This window comes from Cetorhinus maximus, chromosome 13, assembly GCF_964194155.1.
Source record: "Cetorhinus maximus chromosome 13, sCetMax3.hap1.1, whole genome shotgun sequence".
Classification (NCBI taxonomy): domain Eukaryota; kingdom Metazoa; phylum Chordata; class Chondrichthyes; order Lamniformes; family Cetorhinidae; genus Cetorhinus; species Cetorhinus maximus.
In genome coordinates, this window is record NC_135891.1 from 4,479,479 (window position 1) to 4,494,702 (window position 15,224).

The following is a 15,224-nucleotide window of genomic DNA, read 5'->3' on the forward strand; positions in this document are numbered from 1 at the left end:
AATACCTGGAAAAACTCAGCAGGTCTGACAGCATCTGCGGAGAGGGAGACAGTAAACGTTTCGAGTCCGTATGACTCCTCATCAGGAACTAAAAAATATAGAAATGAGATGAAATATAAGCTGGTGGGGGGCACCCCCACCACCAGCTTATACTTCACCTCATTTCTATATATCTTAGTTCTGAAGAAGTCATATGGACTCAAAACGTTAACTGTGTTAACTCCGCAGATGCTGTCAGACCTGCTGAGTTTTTCCAGGTATTTTTGTTTTTTGTTCCTTTAATGCTTACCTTGCTGAAGGAGAAAACAGGCCTAATGGGCTTCATCCAGTTTGGAACCTGAGGGTAGTCTCGGACATTGAGCACAAGCTCCATGTCGGGGAGTTTGTCAATTATTTCCAGTATAAAATGCTCTACCCCACTGCACCTAAACTCAAAACAAAAAGGAGTAAGAAAGTGATCTGTTGGCTGAGTGACTTGTCAGAAACTAAACAGTGTTTAAGCTACAAATGGAGAGACATAAAGAGAAGCAGACAAAAAAAATGTATGTGCTGCATTAATAGTATCCCACAACATATTGCCACAGAGTGGTGAGATCAGTGTGCCTTTGGCTTCATGTTTTCATTCAACATTCTCTCATTAGTTTTGGCTTGTTTAAATTTTAGCTTTCTGGTTTCTTTCAGCTCATCACTCGCTTTTATTCCCTGAATGAAAATCTCTCTGCGCGAGATGCTGGTTCAAGCCCAAATGCACCAGGATCCCACCTGAGGAACTGTCACAGGCCAGCCCCATCAGACGTGCATCTTGGACGCACGGAGACAAACTGAATGATAAAAAATAATTGAAATGACAGGCACATGCTTTACGAGGAAACATGCTGATCTTGAGTTGAAACAAAGTGAAGGACCTTTCCTCATTCTTACATTCACATGGTCTTGTGTCTGAAGCTATTGCTTTGTTTGTACAATAGCGGACACATTCATTATTAATTAAAAGATGCTCATACATCCAGCCAATAACTTCCACAAAGATTATTGAAAATCTAATCCAGCAGAGTTCCTGGCAGACGGCTGGTTTGATCCAAGTTAAATTTTCAATAATTGTTTTTGGTTTTAATTTCTTATTAGATCTTGAACACTTTATTTTAGCAGCAACCATACTCCAATCAAGGCAGGCCTCAATGTTACAAAAACAGAAAATGCTGGAAAAACTCAGCAGGTCTAGCAGCGTTATGACCAATGCAGTTGGGGAAGCTGAGTTATTTAAAAATCCCAGAGGCAAACTTTAAACAACTGTCATAACCTATAATTTCAAGTGTTATGTTTGAGATGTGACACCAAATTCAGGAATCAGACCACCAGCTCTCAAGGTTTTACATTAAACTAAATGAAACATTTTATTAATTTATACAGGTTAAAATATATATACACATGGCTATAAATTACTACTATCATAACTTTTGACAAATTCCCAAACTAATCTCCATTAAGGCAACAGCAATCCATAGGCTTAACCAGGCAAAGCATTTTCACCTTACAAATTCAAAATGAGGTTATTTTCACTTTGGTTCCTGTGGAGCCAGTTGGAGGCTCACAGCTGCCTTTTGATCTCACATTGCCTCTGCTCTGCACACCCGAAAACTGCTGAAGTTACACCTACCAATGCTGATTGAATTCAAATTCTCATTGTCTCAGCAGCCTCCTTGAACTTCACCTTTTAACAATGAAACCCCTTTCACTGTACCAATTTTATTAGTAATATAAACACATTGCTTGGTAGCTGCTGTATAGGCGTCAGTTTTATCCCACTTCTTGAATGCTGTATTCAAAAAATGCAAATGCACGCTATCTCCCTTACATATCAAAACCAGTACCCATCAAAGCACCCAGACTAGCTGGATTAAACCCATTTGAGACACACCCACTGACTAAGCCTCTATTTAAAAAGAAAAATATTTTCCAAAATATTATATACATTAATAGCTTCATGACACAGCATCTGTGGAGAGAGAAATGCTGTTAATGTTGAGTCCGTATGACCCTTCTTCAGAGCTCTGAAGAAAGGTCAGACGGACTCAAAACATTAACTCTGTTTCTCTCTCCACAGATGCTGTCAGACTTGCTGAGAGTTTCCAGCATTTTCTGCTTTTGTTTCAGATTTCCAGCATCCGCAGTATTTTGCTTTTATCTTAGGCCTCAATGTTATCCTCATACAGAACTTTATGGTTTAAAACCAGAAACAGCTGCAACATTTAATTCACTCCCTCCAAAGTCTGAGTGTAGCTTGCCCTGAAATGAACCATCTCCAAATTATTGAATCTTCTTAGGGGACTGACTGCATTATACCAGGGAGAGAAACACTTGAAATTTCTCCCCAACAAATTCCCCAGCTAGTTAGCAAGGGTTATCAGGTTGATATTTCAGCCTACTCTACTCTATCCTTACAAACCGGATGATAGTCCAGTGGTCCCAGTGGGGTTGCCACCCAATTGTATTCGATAGAATATTTGATTATTTGGATCCGTACTTATCTGGCTTCCATGCAATCTGTTTCTAAAAGGATTTGAGGTAGATAAACAGAGCAATATTATTTTCAATGTTCAGCGAATTGATAACAAGGGGACCATAAATGCAGTTTTAGCACTGGAATATAAACAAGAGGTTGGGAGAATCTTTTGGGCGTAAGAATTCTCGGGCTATACAATTCATAACAAGTGCCTACTGAAATGTCTGAAATCACGGTATTTAACAGGAAATTGTAATAACACTTGAAGAGAGAAAATATTAAATGTTGTAGGAAAAGAGCAGGAAATAGTTCAAAAACATTCAAATACGAGAGACACAAAAATTAGTAAAATTAATTATAGCTTTTTCATCCAAAGGGTGATTGAAACCATTCAAAAATAGAAAGCCTGTTTAGGTGACTGGCCATGACCTACTTCAAAAAATTATTTCCCTTAACAACATTTCCTAAAAGTTAGCTCCTTGAAAATGAACCTGGTTTTGTATATTATTGAACAATATGCACAGATATCATTGTCCAACTCATATTTTAAATGCCCAACTGATATGGAATCATAGAATGGTTACAGCACAAGAGGCCATTTGGCCCATCAAGTCTGTGCCAACTTTCTGCAAGAGTAATTTAGCTATTTCCACTCTCCTGCCCTTTCCCTGTACCTTGCAAAGCTTTTCTCTTCAGATGTTTATCCAATTCCCTTTCGAAAGCCAAGACTGAATCTGCCTCCAGCACACACAGTGTATTCCAGATCCTAATCACTTGCTACGTAAAAAAGATTTCCTCATGTCACAATTGCTTCTTTTGCTGATTACCATAACACTGTGTCCTCTGGTTTTGACCCTTCCTCCAATGGGAAATTTTCTCTATATCTATTCTTTCATGATTTTGAACGCATCTCCCAAATCTTTCATTATTTTATCATATATTGAATGTAGAATTTCTCAGTAACCAAAAGTTTAAATTGTGCTAACTGCCCACACAAGGATTTGAAACAGTTTGGGTGCTCTATAAACTACAGGTGTTTATGTAGTGCTCATGTAAAAAGACAGCTCAGAATGCTGGTACAACCAGGAGGTGGACAAGAGGGATCAAGAGAGGCACTTTGAAATAAGAACATAAGAAATAGGAGCAGGAGTAGGTCATTCAGCCCCTCAAGCCCACTCTGCCATTCGATGAGATCATGGCTGATCTACTACTTCAACACATTTTTCCTGCACTTTCCCTGTATCCCTTGATGTTTTGAATGTGTAGAAATCTCAGTCTTGAACATACTCAAAGAATGAGCCTCTACAGCCAGCTGGGACAGAGAATTCCAAAGATTCGCCACCCTCTGAGTGAAGAAATTCCTCCTCATCTCAGTCCTGAATGACCTGCCCCTTATTCAGAGACTGTGTCCTCTGGTTCTAGACCCCCAGCCAAGGGAAACACCCTTCCTGCATCTACCCTGTCGAGCCCTGTAAGAATTTTGTATGTTGGAATGACCTCTCATTCTTCTAAATTCCAGAGAATAAAGGCCCAGTGTATTTAATCTTTCCTCATAGGACAATCCCTTCACCCCCAGGAGTTAATTTAGTTCCTGGTTAGGGTCTGGAACCTTCGTTGCATGTGAGGTTATTGGTGGTTTGGGAAGGCAGGGAAAGGGGCAGTTAGGCAAACTTGTTTTTTGGAACCTAGAGCGCTCCAGAAGGCTGGGGCAGAATGATCAAAGGATTGACCTCCACTAGTGCAGCAGCGATCAAACAGCAACCAGAGCCAAAGCATCACACAGTGCAGGCTTAGCACTTGTGGTTTGAAGAGATCACTGAAATTGGCCATGGAGGGATTTACAAGGGGACAGGATGAGAGTACTGAAGTGAATTCACTGGGGCAAAGGCGAGACTTGCATGGAGGAGTTTGTGTTGGGAGGGCTTGGGTCATAGAATTCTGCATTAACCAATATCTGAGGACAGTAGTGGCAGGAAAAGCAACATGGAAGCCATTTGAGAAATTAACTTTAGAGATGAATGGATTAGTGTTACAGCAGTAGAATGGGAGAGATAGGATGTTGGGGGCAATTTTCCAGATGTGTAAGGAGGCAGAACTGGCAAGAAACTGGATGTCAGGTATAAAAAGTTCAGCTTAGGACCAAAGACCAGGGAATGAGCTCAAAGGTGTTTTCTGGTCTTTTGACTTTAATCTTTCCTTATCCTTATTGTGTGACTCACATCTAGTATATCCTGTGGAAGGTTTTACTCATTCTTCACTGCATGTTAGGGTATCTGTTTGAACAAGCTGCATCATGTATATTGGAGTCAGGCTTCCTGTGGTTAACTGATGTTGGGACAATTTCATGGTCAGAAACCTCTCAAGTAAAAGACTCTACCTCTTTGTTCATTTCAGTCCCATATTATAAATGCACCAAATCCCAGCAGGCCTGGCTGTTCTCCCACCTGGCAGGAAACATGCAGTCGTCTTGGCGATACAGCTTGCCCTTTATTATCTGGTAGTGAGTCCCTACATTTTGACTGACAGTCTCTGCCATCATGACATCGGAGATTCCTTGCTTGAAGTGTGAAAGGTCATCTTCTAGGACACTGAATAAAAAGTGAAAAAAGATCCTTACAAAAGGCTCAGTGGCCAAAGATGTACATTTAGATTTTTCCAGTCCACGTTACTATTTTCACAGGAAAAATAAAGTCTATTAATGTATCTGTACCCTGTGGAATTTGAGTTAACAATGAGGGTCTGCACCAACTTTTGAGGGGTATGAATCACACACAATTCACAAACCATCACACAGGTGAGAGTATTTATACAAACAAAGGAGCACTAGTAATTCAAGAATGCTGAAACATTCAATTCATTGCAGAGATGAAGTTAGACTGGATGTAAAGCAGTTCAAGAATAGTGAGACAATGTAATGATATGTCAGACATGTCATATTTAGTGGGAGATGGTGGGGTAATGGTAATGTCACTGGGCTCATAACCTCATGGCCCAGGCTAATGCTCTGGGGACAGGGGTTCCACCATGGCAGCTAATAGAATTTAAAGTCAATTAATACATTTAATTTTTTAAGAATCTGGAATTGAAAGTTCTTCTCAGTAATGGCAAACATGAAACTATCATTGATTGTCATAAAAACCCATCTGATTCACCAATGACTTTTAGAGAAAGCAATCTGTCAGCCTTACCTGGTCTGGCCTACATGTGACTCCAGGCTAGCAGCAATGTGGTTGACTCTCAACTGCTCTCAGGGGCAATTAGGGATGGACAACAAATGCTGGCCTTGCCAGAGATGCCCATATCTCATGAACAAGTTTTTAAAAATTCTCTTCAGGTTAAGTTTCTGGGAGTATCTCAGTCAGCTAAAGTCTTTGTAGGGGGGAGGCTGGGGGAGGAGAGGTTTGCAGGCTCACTGTGGTTTTCCATCCACAATTTTCCAAAGTGTGCTCATGTCTTGCACGTAGAAGAACTCCAAAACAATTGCCTTTAAAGTTTCACTAGTTTTAAAATCTATCACCAGGAACTAAGCACTCCCGTTTGCTGTGGGGAGATTTACTGTTCATCACCCAAGGTGGCATGGGGAAGAATTGACTTTTCTACATTCTTTCTTAGGGATGTAAGCATTTATTGCCCAAGAAAACGATGGTGGTGAGAAACCTTCTTGAGAATCTGTTTTTACAATAGAATCAATTCTTAGCCTACTTCAGGGATCGGGGTGGGGGAGGGGGGGGCATCAAGAAACAACCACGCTGTGCACTAGAGTCACACATTGGCTAAAACAAGTGAGCACAGCAGGTTCCATTCCTTTATAAGAACATCAGTGAATCTTTCAATGGCAGCTACCACAAACATAATTCCTGGTGCCAGCTCACCGATCACCAGGTTTAACAAATTCAATTTCATAACATGCCCTGGTGGCACTTTAACTCCTGATGTCTGATCGCTGCCCAGTACTAGGTTAAAAAAGGTGGAGATAGCGGCAAGGGATGTGTTAACTTCTATGTTGCAAAGGAAGTCATTTCCACCAATGATTTGGTGAAGTGCTATCTGTCTGTCAAGAGACACCCTTGCCCCTGTTGGAGAGTTACAGCACTATAACATTGTGCGTTTGGCTGCTCCAGTCTCTACCCCATGCATGTGTGACCTCAATCTGATATTGCCACCAGAGGTTTTATGGCCAGGTGAAGGGAAATGCATGACAGCTGAAGCCACTGGCGATCACAGCTACAGGAAAGCGATAATATTAAGTCACAATTCAAAATCCATAATGTACTTTAAAAGGATTTAAAATTCTAAAGGTAAGGCCATACCTTTGGTGACAGCTGCAGTTATGCTGGGTGCAGGGTTGGTAAGATCTTACAGCTGCTGATATCCTGTCCTTGTACTTGTGCCAACTTTCATCTAAAAAAATAAGGGCCACACTGTTAGAAGTGGAGTCATAATCAACAAATGTTGAGCGGATTTAACAGCTTGGTTCTGGCTGAATTGAGAGAGGTGCCAGTAATGCCATTGTGCCCACTCAATGCTGTGTTACAGCAAGTGGGCCTGTTTCCTGGTAGGTCAAATACATCAAATTTGCAAACCACCTGTGCAAAAGTTTAATAAATATGTTATTTAAAAAATAACAAATTTATAGACTTTTTGGAAACTCCACATTCCAAAAGCAACATCAGACAAGGATGCTTATCTAACAAGCTTATCGGTCACACCATAAGGCTGGTTGCAAAATGACATTCCCAGTGAGATTTGGATCGGCGAAAGGGAAGAGGGTGCTTCACTCTGTGTTACGTGTTCTGTGCCTCAGCTGGAAGCCGGTGGTACTAACACTCGGTGGAAAATGTTGTATTTCTAAGGAAGGACTGACATCCCTAATTTCAAAAGCACAAAAATTAACAGGTGACCTTGGGCTGTGTAGCAGGAAGAATTTAGGAGGTCAGAGTTACATAGTTAACTCTCAGCAATGAGTTACCTTCACTTTACTAGGTAACTCTCCAGTCCAACATGTTACATTTGTAGTTTTCCCAAAATGACCAGTGCACAAGAGATAGGAGCAGGAACAGCCCATACGGCCCATCGAGCCTGCCCCATCATTTAATACAATCTTGCCTGATGCTCAGCTTCAACTCCACTTTCCCAACTGCTCCCCATATCCCTTGATTCCCAGAGACCCCAAAAATCTGTCTATCCCAGTCTTAAATATAATCTATGATGGGGCATCCTCACCCTGTGGGGTAGAGAATTCCAAAGATTCACAACCCTTTGAGTGAAGAACTTTCTCCTCATCTCAGTCCTAAATGATCAACCCCTCATTCTGAGACTGCCCTTGTGTTCTAGATTCTGCAGCCATTGGAAACAATCTCAGTGTCTACTCCGTCAAGGCCCTTCAGAATCTTGTACGTGTCAATGAGATCACTTCTCATCCTTCTAAATTCGAGAGCATAGGCACAATTTACTCAGACTCTCATCATAGGACCACCCTCTCACCCCAGCAACCAATCTAGCGAAGCTTCACTGTGCCACTTCCAGTACAACTATGTCCTACCTGAAATGGAGAGATCAGAACTTATACACTATTCCAGGTGTGGTCTCATCAAAGCTCTGTACAATTGTAGCAAGACTTCTTTATTCCTGTACTCCAATGCCCTTGCAATAAAGGCTAACATGCCATGTGCCTTCCCAATTGCTTGATGCACCTGCAAGTTAACTTTCTGTTTCATATATGAGCACATCCAAGTCTCTCTGAATATCAACATTTACAAGTTTCACACTTTTCCTGCTTTTCTATTCTTACAGCCAAAGTGAACAGCTTCACACTTCCCCACTTAATACTCCATCTGCCATATTGTTGCTAACTCACTGAACCTCATCTATCTCTTTGCAGCCTATGTCTTCCTCACAGCTTACATTTCTACCTAGCTTTGCATCATCCGCAAACTTACATTATTCTTTGTTGCTTTGTCTAAGTCGTTAATATAGATTGTAAACAGCTGAGGCCCCAGATCTGATCCTTGCAACACTCCACCAGTCACTGCCTGCCAACTTGAAATTGCCCCATTTATGCCCACTCTTTGTTTCCTGTCTGTTAACTAACCCTCTGTCCATTCTGATATATTACCCCAACTCCATGAGCCTTTATTTTGCCCATTAACCTTTAGCATGGAACCTCATCGATTGCCATTTGGAAACCCAGGTACACTACCGAAACCCCTTCATAAAGCCTATTAGTTACATCCTCAAAAAACTCTTAATACATTTGTCAAGTATGAAACCATGTTGTCTTTGTCTGATCATAATATGATTTTCTAAGTGAATTGTTCAGACTTCCTTAATAAGATTCCAGCACTTTCCCAGTGATTATTGTCAAGCTAGCTGGCCTGTAGTTGTTCCCTGTTTTTCTCTCTCTCATCTTTCTTGAATAGCAGTGTTACATTTGCTAACTTCCAATCTGCTAGGACCGTTCCAGAATCTGGGGAGTTTTGGATCATACCGGTGCATCCCCCATCTCTGCAGCTATCTCTACAATGTAATTTCACCAGATTACCAGAGCCTAGAGTGTTAAATTATGATGACAGGTTACATAAAACTGCCTTGTATTCCGTTAAATTTCAAAGTTAAGTTACTTAAAAAGTTAAAAGGATTTGATAGGGTAGATACAAAAGGTCGTCTCCCCCAATATTGCCTCCAATAGGGAAATCAAGAAGACAGCGAAATAAAATAAGAACCAGGCTATTCAGGAGTGATATCAGTAAACATTTTTTCCAAAGGAGAATGGAAATCTGGAACTCTCTCCCCTCAAAAGGGGAAACCAGGGGTTAATTAGCGCTTGCAATGCTGCGGTAGACTTTTGTTACGTAATGTTGTCAATCTATTTGGAGCAAAGACAGGTAAATGGAGTTAAGGTACAGGTCAGTCATCATCTTTCTGAACGGCAGGGAGATGCTTGGTCTACTCCCATTCTTAATGCTTAATCATGGAGATGACAGCAATTTGAATGATTTCTACAAATTAATAACAGTGTTTCTCACTCATGTTTGTAATTGCCCACCAAGCTGTTTACAACAGCATTGATCTGCGGTGCAACAGTGCCACCATCAGGCAATTCTCATATCAGTAAGTCTCACTGATAAGGAGTCGCCTCTTATCAACCAAGCTTATATTAGCATGTGTAATATTATTTAACATGAAGGCTGCTCCCCCACCCCCATGTTCTACTCCTGGTGCACCTCTCCCCCATTCTCTAGCCCCTGGGTTCATCCCTCCCCCATGCTGTGCCCCCTGGTCTCCACCCTCCTCATATTGTACTCCCTGATTTCCCCTCTCCCCCACACCATAGTCCTGACTTTCCCCCTATCCCACGCTATAGTCCGGATTCCACCCTCCCAAACCCCTTGCTGTATCCCCTGGTTTCCCTTCATGCATGCTGTATTTCTCCCTTCCCCTACCCTGTACCCCCTCCGCTTCCTGATTTCCCCCCTCCTCCATCCCTGATTTCCCCCTCCTCCCCCCTGTATCCCCGATCTCCCCCCTCCTCCATCCCTGATTTCCCTCCTCCTCCCCCCTGTATCCGATTCCCCCCCCACCTCCAACCTGAACTCCCCCGTGTCCCTGATCTCCACTCACCTCCACCCTATATCCCTGATCTCCCCCCTCCTCCACCCTGTATCCCCGATCTCCCCCCTCCTCCACCCTGTATCCCCGATCTCCCCTTCCTCCACCCTGTATCCCCGATCTCCCCCTCCTCCACCCTGTATCCCCGATCTCCCCTTCCTCCACCCTGTATCCCCGATCTCCCCCTCCTCCACCCTGTATCCCCGATCTCCCCACCTCCCCCCCGTATCCCCAATTTCCCCCCACCTCCCCCTGTATCCCCAATCTCCCCCCTCCTCCCCCCCATATCCCCGATCTCCCCCCACCTCCCCCTGTATCCCCGATCTTTCCCCTTCTCCACCCCTGTATCCCCGATCTCCCCCCCACCTCCCCTTGTATCCCCGATTTCCCCCACCTCCCCCCTGTATCCCCGATCTCCCCCCGTATCCCCGATCTCCCCCCACCTCCCCGTATCCCCGATCTCCCCCCTCCTCCACCATGTATCCCTGATCTCCCCCCCACCTCCCCTTGTATCCCCGATCTCCCCCCACCTCCCCCCCCGTATCCCCGATCTCCCCCCACCTCCCCCCTGTATCCCCGATCTCCCCCCACCTCCCCCCTGTATCCCCGATCTCCCCCCACCTCCCCGCTGTATCCCCGATCTCCCCCCACCTCCTCTTGTATCCCCGATTTCCCCCACCTCCCCCCTGTATCCCCGATCTCCCCCCACCTCCCCCCGTATCCCCGATCTCCCCCCACCTCCCCCCGTATCCCCGATCTCCCCCCACCTCCCCTTGTATCCCCGATCTCCCCCCCACCTCCCCCCCGTATCCCCGATCTCCCCCCACCTCCCCCTGTATCCCCGATCTCCCCCCTCCTCCACCCTGTATCCCCGATCTCCCCCCACCTCCCCCCTGTATCCCCGATCTCCCCCCACCTCCCCCCCGTATCCCCGATCTCCCCCCACCTCCCCCCTGTATCCCCGATCTCCCCCCACCTCCCCCCCGTATCCCCGATCTCCCCCCACCTCCCCCCTGTATCCCCGATCTCCCCCCACCTCCCCCCTGTATCCCCGATCTCCCCCCACCTCCCCCCTGTATCCCCGATCTCCCCCCACCTCCCCCCGTATCCCCGATCTCCCCCCACCTCCCCTTGTATCCCCGATCTCCCCCCACATCCCCGATCTCCCCCCACCTCCCCCCTGTATCCCCGATCTCCCCCCACCTCCCCCCGTATCCCCGATCTCCCCCCACCTCCCCTTGTATCCCCGATCTCCCCCCACCTCCCCCCCGTATCCCCGATCTCCCCCCACCTCCCCTTGTATCCCCGATCTCCCCCCACATCCCCGATCTCCCCCCACCTCCCCCCTGTATCCCCGATCTCCCCCCACCTCCCCTTGTATCCCCGATCTCCCCCCACCTCCCCGCTGTATCCCCGATCTCCCCCCACCTCCCCGCTGTATCCCCGATCTCCCCCCACCTCCCCCCTGTATCCCCGATCTCCCCCCACCTCCCCCCTGTATCCCCGATCTCCCCCCACCTCCCCCCTGTATCCCCGATCTCCCCCCACCTCCCCCCTGTATCCCCGATCTCCCACCTCCCCCTGTATCCCCGATCTCCCCCCACCTCCCCCCTGTATCCCCGATCTCCCCCCACCTCCCCCCTGTATCCCCGATCTCCCCCCACATCCCCGATCTCCCCCCACCTCCCCCCGTATCCCCGATCTCCCCCCACCTCCCCGCTGTATCCCCGATCTCCCCCCACCTCCCCCCTGTATCCCCGATCTCCCCCCACCTCCCCCCTGTATCCCCGATCTCCCCCCGATCTCCCCCCTGTATCCCCGATCTCCCCCCTGTATCCCTGATCTCCCCCCACCTCCCCCCACCTCCCCGATCTCCCCCCACCTCCCCCCTGTATCCCCGATCTCCCCCCACCTCCCCCCCGTATCCCCGATCTCTCCCACTGTATCTCCCCCCCTCCCCCTGTGCTGTATCCGGGGTTTGTATAAACACCCGGCTCTGAGGAACCCCTGTCAGTCTCGGTCTCCGCTCACGGTGAGAGTCAGCAGCTTGTGCGTCTCGCCCGGGCCCGGCGGCCGCTTTACCTGCTGGGGAGCTGCTGGCGGCCGCCCAAAGGCTCTGACTGCAGAGAGCCGCCGCCAACAGCCGCCATCTTACCGCCATAGCGCACTGCGCATGCGCACATCCACCGCTCCGCAATCCATCGATCGGCCTGGCCGCAGCGCACTGCGCCTGCGCGCATCAACCGCTCCGCAATCCATTGATCAGCCTGGCCGCTCGTTCCCATGGAAAACCAAGCAGGGGCCTAGTTACAAACTCCCAGGGCAAAGCCTATCCCACACTGACACTGACTTACTGCACTGGGGTTATAAACATTCCTCACTCCTTTTGTCCCTTAAAATACAAATAGTTAGAAAATGCCTAGTTTATAATTAAATTCCCCTAGGGGTTGCCAACCCTCCAGGATTGGCCTGGAGTCTCCAGGAATTGAAGGTCAATCTCCAGGACCCTGCAGTTTGCAAGTCTGGACAAAAATCATCAGCACAATAAAAAAAAAATTGGGTTTTTATTGGGTGCGACACAGCATCTCCTTTCTCTTTAATATTCTGAAATTGCAATGGAGAAGGGGGAGGCTCAAGAAGGGTTTCACCCTTCAGTTGTGATTTTATTCAAAGAGAATTAACACCTGACTCCTACGCTCACTGACCTTCCTGATAGCGCCATGCTCCATAGGCACATGGTCTCCATACTCTCTACCAAACCTCTTAATTGCTTTAGAAACTGTTTGATTGTTCTTCAACCAGGGTTAGCTGATTTCAATCCTGGTGAGCTCAGAGCTCCCCCTCTGACTGCCTTTTGCCTGACCAAACCTTCTGGGGCTCTTCTCCTTCCTTCTATCATCTTTCTCCCAGCACTTCCATTCCCATCTAGGTTCAGCCATACGAGTACCTGTCCTAAAACTGTCTCCCCAGTTTGCATACAACGTAAAGCTAATGGTGCTTCTCAAATTCAACAACTCAATGCTCAAGTATAATGGTTTGAACACAAGTAGATTTTTCCATCCTGTGCCTTGCTCAAGTTTGCGTACATGTTGTATTTTGTTGGTTTCACCATGCTATAACCTGCTCTTTTCCAAACGATTTAGTCAAAAGTTTAGCTCTTTATTTTTTGCCAAGCAGCATTTTTGTGAAAAATTTGCAGTCACTCAGTACAAATAACTTAATTTTGAGTAATGTTCCAACTCTCAAATGTAAAAAATGGTTTATTAATCAAAACCATTACCTAATCTGCTTCTTTGTAGAACTTTGTTTGCTGCAATATGGCACAAATTTTAAAGACTTTATTGTAACCACAAACCACATTCTGTAGGTTGAGCAGAATTTACTTTTCACTGACCTGATTTCAAGAAAATACTTTTATCATTTATATATCAATATCTAGTACAGCGATAACACTTCTTGATAAGATCAGAATGTGTTTTCAACACAAGTTTTAAAAATTCATGCTACTGTGGCCCAACGTGTGGGTTTTATTTACACTGTACTCTAGTTCAGCACACTGGTTTAACAGTACAAACTCCTCTGTTGCTATATTAAATCAAAATCATTGCTTAAAACACCACAGACAAGAATTAATGTCAAGATGTTAACCTGTACTAAAAATATAACAAAAAAACTAAACTCCAATTATCGAAATACGAGATAAGCACCCAGGTGGTATTGGACACTTCAAGCGTGCTTGTTCAGGAAGGATCATCAAGTGAAATTCTAATCTTGGTCACTCTGTTGAGGTGTAGCCCTGAGAGACGGTGAGCTGATTTCTCGTGGAGAGAACTGCCAGCCACACTCAGCCAAGTTCACTTGCCGAGTAATCAGCTATGAATGAGTGCCGATCAGGATCTAGTTGCAAATTTACTCCACTTTCCAAGCCAGCAAAAGCTGAGCAGACACAGGTTAAAACTATTAAAGCAACTAAGATGCAAACTTCATAGAGAGATTCGTCATTTGCAAATACTTTCCTAACTGTTCAAAACGCCACAGTCAGAGGGATTATTACAAACAAATCACGCTGAACATTCTGAATATGCAAATAGTCCTGTACATTCACAATCATTGGCGAAACCGCAAGCCAGAAATTCTAGGTATCATAGTTCCAATGAATCCAGCCCTGGAATTTACCTTGGCTGCACTGTCCTTCAGTAGCAGTCAAGGATTTAATTTTCGTAACCGGCTCAGGCACATACAATATTCTCTCAGAAGTCTTTCGCAGTTGGTACAATCCGTGCAAACTCCCTTCTTAATTCTCCAATTTAGTCAGATTTTCTCGATCAACCGATGGCTCTAAATTTCTGGGCTGATTCAACAGCTCTTCCAATTTCTCCAAATCATTTTCCATTGAATCTTTTCCAGCAATTTCATCAATTAAACCTTCCGTCACTTGGAGTCTGGCTTTCCTGGAGAGATGACACACAAACGCAAGAACGCTCAATAAAAACCAACCGAATGGCGTTAAGAAACTGCTAATAAAAGGAAGATTTAAAGGGAGGCATTGTATGATTTACATGGGCTTGAGATGGGTTATCAATACTGAAACTACAGGGAAATGTATACCAGTCTGCTCAGCACTTGAAAAGACAGAGGTTAATACATTTCTGTTCGAAAGGTCAAAGCCATTAACTTATAAGATATTTTTCAAACATTGTTCCTCTATGCTATTCTATTTTCAGTGATTTATTTCTGATCACTGAATTACTGCTTCATACCATTCTTCCAACTTTAGTTCGTAAATCTCTCGCCGCTCTCTACGTCTCCTTTCCCGGACGGTCTCCCTGCCAACTTTCTGCATCGCCAGGATCAACGCCCCAGCTGGAACCCTGAAAGACAAACCAGCAGCGAGATTCATATACGGCTGTCAGCACAAGTTATCCACACTCCACAGTCTAAATTAACGCCAATCTGGAGTGAGACCTTAACAAAAACAGAAATACCTGGAAACACTCAGCAGGTCTGGCAGCATCGGCGGAGAAGAACAAAGTTGACGTTTCGAGTCCTCATGACCCTTCAACAGAACTAAGTAAAAATAGAAGAGGGGTGAAATATACCGCCCCCCCACCTT

General features: G+C 45.4%; 2 protein-coding genes across 6 annotated transcripts in view; both read right to left on the reverse strand.

The window, feature by feature from the left end:
- poglut1 (protein O-glucosyltransferase 1) overlaps nucleotides 1-12,336 on the reverse strand; it is a 30,486-nt gene extending 18,150 nt beyond the window's left edge. The window contains exons 1-4 of the mRNA XM_078554841.1: nucleotides 12,194-12,336; nucleotides 6,814-6,904; nucleotides 4,948-5,091; nucleotides 290-425 (exon numbers count right to left, since the gene is read on the reverse strand). Of these exons, the coding sequence (XP_078410967.1) occupies nucleotides 290-425; nucleotides 4,948-5,091; nucleotides 6,814-6,904; nucleotides 12,194-12,272 (450 nt within the window). The 5' untranslated portion in view covers nucleotides 12,273-12,336. The remainder of the gene's footprint in view (nucleotides 1-289; nucleotides 426-4,947; nucleotides 5,092-6,813; nucleotides 6,905-12,193) is intronic.
- A 1,017-nt stretch (nucleotides 12,337-13,353) lies between these two features.
- Nucleotides 13,354-15,224, reverse strand: part of timmdc1 (translocase of inner mitochondrial membrane domain containing 1) — a 40,954-nt gene continuing 39,083 nt past the window's right edge. For all 5 annotated transcript variants that reach the window (XM_078554846.1, XM_078554847.1, XM_078554844.1 and 2 more), the window contains 2 exons: nucleotides 14,872-14,982; nucleotides 13,354-14,562 (listed from right to left, as the gene is read on the reverse strand). In XM_078554846.1, the coding sequence (XP_078410972.1) occupies nucleotides 14,406-14,562; nucleotides 14,872-14,982 (268 nt within the window). In that variant the 3' untranslated portion in view covers nucleotides 13,354-14,405. The remainder of the gene's footprint in view (nucleotides 14,563-14,871; nucleotides 14,983-15,224) is intronic.